General features: G+C 38.5%; 1 protein-coding gene across 1 annotated transcript; it reads right to left on the bottom strand.

Moving 5' to 3' along the window:
* Window positions 1-694: 694 nt before the first annotated feature.
* Window positions 695-3,882, bottom strand: LOC146323564 (chymotrypsin-like elastase family member 3B). The gene is made up of 8 exons (XM_084722142.1): window positions 3,763-3,882; window positions 3,547-3,635; window positions 2,830-2,927; window positions 2,508-2,636; window positions 2,247-2,383; window positions 1,575-1,717; window positions 1,336-1,488; window positions 695-1,218 (listed from the first exon to the last, which is right to left on the bottom strand). Exons 1-8 carry the CDS (start codon window positions 3,803-3,805, stop codon window positions 1,201-1,203), a joined length of 810 nt encoding a protein of 269 aa, XP_084578268.1. The 5' UTR covers window positions 3,806-3,882; the 3' UTR covers window positions 695-1,200.
* Between the last annotated feature and the right edge of the window lie 549 nt (window positions 3,883-4,431).

The raw sequence follows: 4,431 nt of genomic DNA, 5'->3' as shown, positions 1-4,431 counted from the left end.
TCCTCTTATCACACAACAGGGGGGGATGAAATATGAAGTGCTACTGTGCATTTTTACAGAGACGGTGAGTCTTTCTACACTTTTCTCTCACCTTTTATTAAGACATGAAAAATGCAGATTGCAGTTGGTTTGTTTTAACATTCATGTGATGTAAATCAGAGGTGGGAAGTAACTAAGTAAAACTACTGTACTTAAGTAGATTTTTCATGTATCTGTACTTTACTTGAGTATTTATTTTTCAGACAACTTCTAACTTTTACTCAGTACATTTTAACTTATATCTGTACTGTCCCACTTTCCAATCATCAAGATCGATTTCAAGCCAAATGAATTGAACAATATTACAATATTAAGACTGAAGTGTAATATAGTGTAAAATACGTAAAAGACTAGCAAGATTTAACAAGACATAAAACAATATAACAAGATGTAATACATGTATCAAGACTTAAATGACATGACAACAGGGAAAACGCTGTTAAAGATGTTACATGATAAAAAAGACTTAAATGACAAAAAACAGTGTAAAATACACAACAAGGCTAAAAAGACACAGGAAGATGAAAAATATAAAAGATAACATAAAAGATGCAATGAGACTAAAACAATGTAAAAAGACATAACAAGACAAACAAGATGTAACAAGACAAAAAAGATGTACACGACAACAAAAACATAAAAAGATGCAACAAGAAAAGAAATGTAAGACGTGACAAGATGAACAAGACCTAACGAGATGAAAAAGATGTAACAAGATGAAAAACAACTTAAAGATGTAACAAGGCAGAGTGCTACTTTATACTTTTATACTTTGAGTACATTTCAGTCTGTACTTTTTACTTGAGTAAAGAAGTTGGATTAATACTTTTACTTTTACAAGAGTACAAATATCTGTACTTCTACCTGAGTAAAGAATATGTGTATTTTTGCCACCTCTGACACAATTAGACATTAAGCACTTAGGCAACATTGATTAAAATGCAGGTCCAACAATTTACAACCAGAGGCGCACTGATAGAAGACACATGAAAGGTTTTTATAGTATTATTGGAATATATTGTCTCTTTATTTTCTAATGTTTTTCAGTGATGACAGAGATGTTTTTCTGTGTCTGACCCTGATGTGAAATGAACAGAGAAAACATTGGGACTTGGGACCTCATTATTTTCTGGAGCTGATCAACTTGTGTCCGGCAGGTGCTCAGTAATGCAGCATGACCTGATGAGAAAACATGACTTATTGACACATGAAATGTTTTATTTACGGGTGACATTTTGAGTGGTTCATTTGCGGTTCGTTCCTGTGTGATCAAACAGAGTCTATTGATGAACTTACGTCACTGAGCCAGTCTGTGAAGGCAGAGGTGCGAGTGAAGACAGTGGGCTTCTTCACCTCGTTGCAGACACGGGAGGAAACGAAGCTGGTTACACCCTGGACGTACCACCTGCCATCCTGACCCAAGCAGTTCAGAGGACCTCCAGAGTCTCCCTGAGTGACAGACGCAAACACTATGAGGTAGCTGACCTTGTTCACGGCAGGCAGTTCAGTTGCTTATTTGTTGCTGCCTCACGCACGTTGCATCCGGAGACGACGTCTCCTCCTGCACAGATCATGGTGCTCTTCACGTTGATGCCCCACCAGTCGCTGCGACTGCACACGCTGTACTCCACCACAGGCAGCAGGGCCTGCTGCAGCTTATCAGGCATGGGGCCGTGGGCTGAGAAAGAGAGGACAGAGCAGCTCAATGACAGATAAGTACAAGGCAGAGTCCTGTTCGATGACTTCCTTCCTCTCTTCCTGACTTATCAAACATGTTCCACATTTTCCGGGAAGTTATAGCAACGAGCGACTGGCAGGAAACATACATTACCTTGAATACTAATTTCTCTGTTTGAACATTTGGGATCATAAAAATAAATAAATAAATAAAATATTTAAAATATATCGTTTCAAAATAAAAAATAAACAAAATACTAAAGTGTTAGAGGGATTAGTAACTACAATGTAAGTACTGAATTCCAAATTATTGCCCAACAATGGCAGAAAGTGCAGACTGTGCATTTGTTAATGTCAACCACTGCTCACGTTTTATGCTACAAATTAAATTCTGGACAACATTTGAACCAGTCTTAGTCTAAATCACCCATTAATTTTCTACACAAATGAAAATCTGCAGTGATATCACATATCAGACATCAGATATCAATGCAAAGGCTGGATGACAGATGACGACGCGGCGACATTACTGTAAAGATTGCCCCAGCCAGAGATGTAACACGGTGTCCCATGGGCAGGGATCTCTCCGGCCTCTGGAAGACAAGCCACGCCAACGCTGTCATTCATGATGGGGCTTTTATCCAGTTTCAGCAGGGCAAGATCATTGCTGGGAGAGAAACATCACAGGTAGATTGAGCAGATGGACATTTATGCTTAAAACTGAGGTTATCTGTCGATTTGCAGTGGAGAAATACTTTTTTTTTCATGTTCCAAAGTCAAAATAAACTCACCCATCAGCCACAAAGTCAATGTCCCACTTGGGGTGGACAATGATGCGGAGAATATCTCTGATCTGTTCAGTGCCCTCCTGCTGGCTCATGTCGTGTTCTCCCAACACCACACGGTACACATCTCCTGGCCTGCAACACACTGTAGTTTCTATCATTTCAGATCACATTTCCCACTGTTACGGTATATTTCTACACTTCTCTGGAGCTCATGTGTGTCTCATTGCATGTCCACACTGTTTCTGTTTGTTTACTTCAATAACCCACTGAGCTCTCGTTCAATATCTCTTGAGTCACACAGTGGCTATCTCATCTTATTAGTCACCAGATGCAGTGTCCAGCAGTCAGCACCCAGCGAGGTGCAATCAGAGTCCCTCCACATGTGTGATGGTATCGGCTGCCGTGCTTCACCTGCAGGGAGATCTGAAAAAACAAAACAAAACAAACATGAATAATCAGAATATAATTCTAAATAAGAGAATAGTTGCTCTATAATTAGGGGAGACCAGGGGCAATTGTAACACACGTAATCCCTCCAATCACAAACAACCTAAAATGATTATGCCTGCACCTACGTTTCAAGTAAAAACTGATTTTAAAGTATTAAAGTTACTTTTTGGATGTAAATTTTGACAATTTAGATAACTGTGGATTAACACAAAAACGAGACTGAGAGTTTATCATGGCTGCAAAATTGGGGGCAATCGTTACACAAGCCACACGGCCCATTTTAAGTACCCATTTGTCTGTTAGAAAATGAACATATTTCACTAAATAAAAGTATCTTTAACTCAGTTCAAATATGTATGTATGACATTGTCTTTCAGTGTCAATAACACCCCCAACCATTGTTACAACTGCCCCTTACCAAGGGGCATATGCAACAGACTGACTTATTGCATTAAATTTAATATTATGGGTTTATTATTTCATTTCAAGTAGTCTGAGTTATGAGTGAAAATGTAAATGTAAAAAAATGTTACAATTGCTCCCGGTCTACCGTACTTTCTCAAGTGAATTTAAAACATTGTGGTTACAGTACCTGCCATGGCCAGCTATGGGGTCGAGCATCCTGTCCATTCACCACCCTGCTGGTATCAGGCTTGACAGCCGGTGTGCCACATCCAAAAACTACAAACACATTACAACAGTATATTCTATTACTGAATGAATGTAGTGCGTAATCTTATTGTCTAACATCTGTATTTTTCCAACAGCTGTCCCATTTTTGGGTTCAATTCTAAGGCATGTTACTCACCATATGCTACCTGAAGTAGCAGGAAGGCCAGTGTCTGCATCATGGTGTCAGCCTTTCTTTCTCAGCTCAGTTCAGCTCTCTTATACCACCTCAGTCAGTCAGTCAGTCAGTCAGTCAGTCAGTCTGTCTGTCTTTGTTATCAGTGTTCACTACCGATTGTCGCTGGGAAAAACCCTCTGTTCCACAGATGCATCACTTCTCTGCCAGGACTCCAAACTGTCCACAAATGGAAAAAAAATGTGACCAACTAAGTCTTTAAACAAGACTGATAATGCACATGTGCTGACATACATGTGATGTGTCTGCACAGATAATTGCTTAGTACACTATTATGCAATAGATATAGAAAAGAATATAATGAGTACATTCTTAAACTAAAGATTCAGGACGTTCAATCAGATATTTATAATTAGGACTGCAAAATTGGATTGGATTGGATTGGGATTTTACAAAGTTTTCAAAAATAGAATTCCTGAAAATTTGATAAACCAGTGGTGGACAAATTATTTAAATGTAGTGTATAAATACAGTAGTATATGGAGTAAAAATAGTGTCAGTAGTCAGTGAGTGTATTATAGCTAAATTGTGAGTGTATTGTGTGCTACTTTTCACTTCTGTACGTAACTGATAAGATCATTGTGATCATTGTGATTTTTTTTTTCTGTATGG

This window comes from Lutjanus erythropterus, chromosome 7, assembly GCF_056507025.1.
Source record: "Lutjanus erythropterus isolate fLutEry1 chromosome 7, fLutEry1.hap2, whole genome shotgun sequence".
Lineage (NCBI taxonomy): Eukaryota > Metazoa > Chordata > Actinopteri > Lutjaniformes > Lutjanidae > Lutjanus > Lutjanus erythropterus.
The sequence above is the reverse complement of the archived record's forward strand: the minus strand, read 5'-3'. Positions and strand labels throughout refer to the sequence as shown.

Bases quoted from the DNA above. Each gene is read 5' to 3' on its own strand.
- LOC146323564 (XM_084722142.1), bottom strand. From the start codon at position 3,805: ATGATGCAGACACTGGCCTTCCTGCTACTTCAGGTAGCATATG. The intron at 2,637-2,829 runs GTGACTAATAAG...AGTGTGTTGCAG, and splicing joins ACTGCTGGACACTGCATCTG to GCCAGGAGATGTGTACCGTG. The intron at 1,489-1,574 runs GTGCGTGAGGCA...TCTGTCACTCAG, and splicing joins ACGTCGTCTCCGGATGCAAC to GGAGACTCTGGAGGTCCTCT.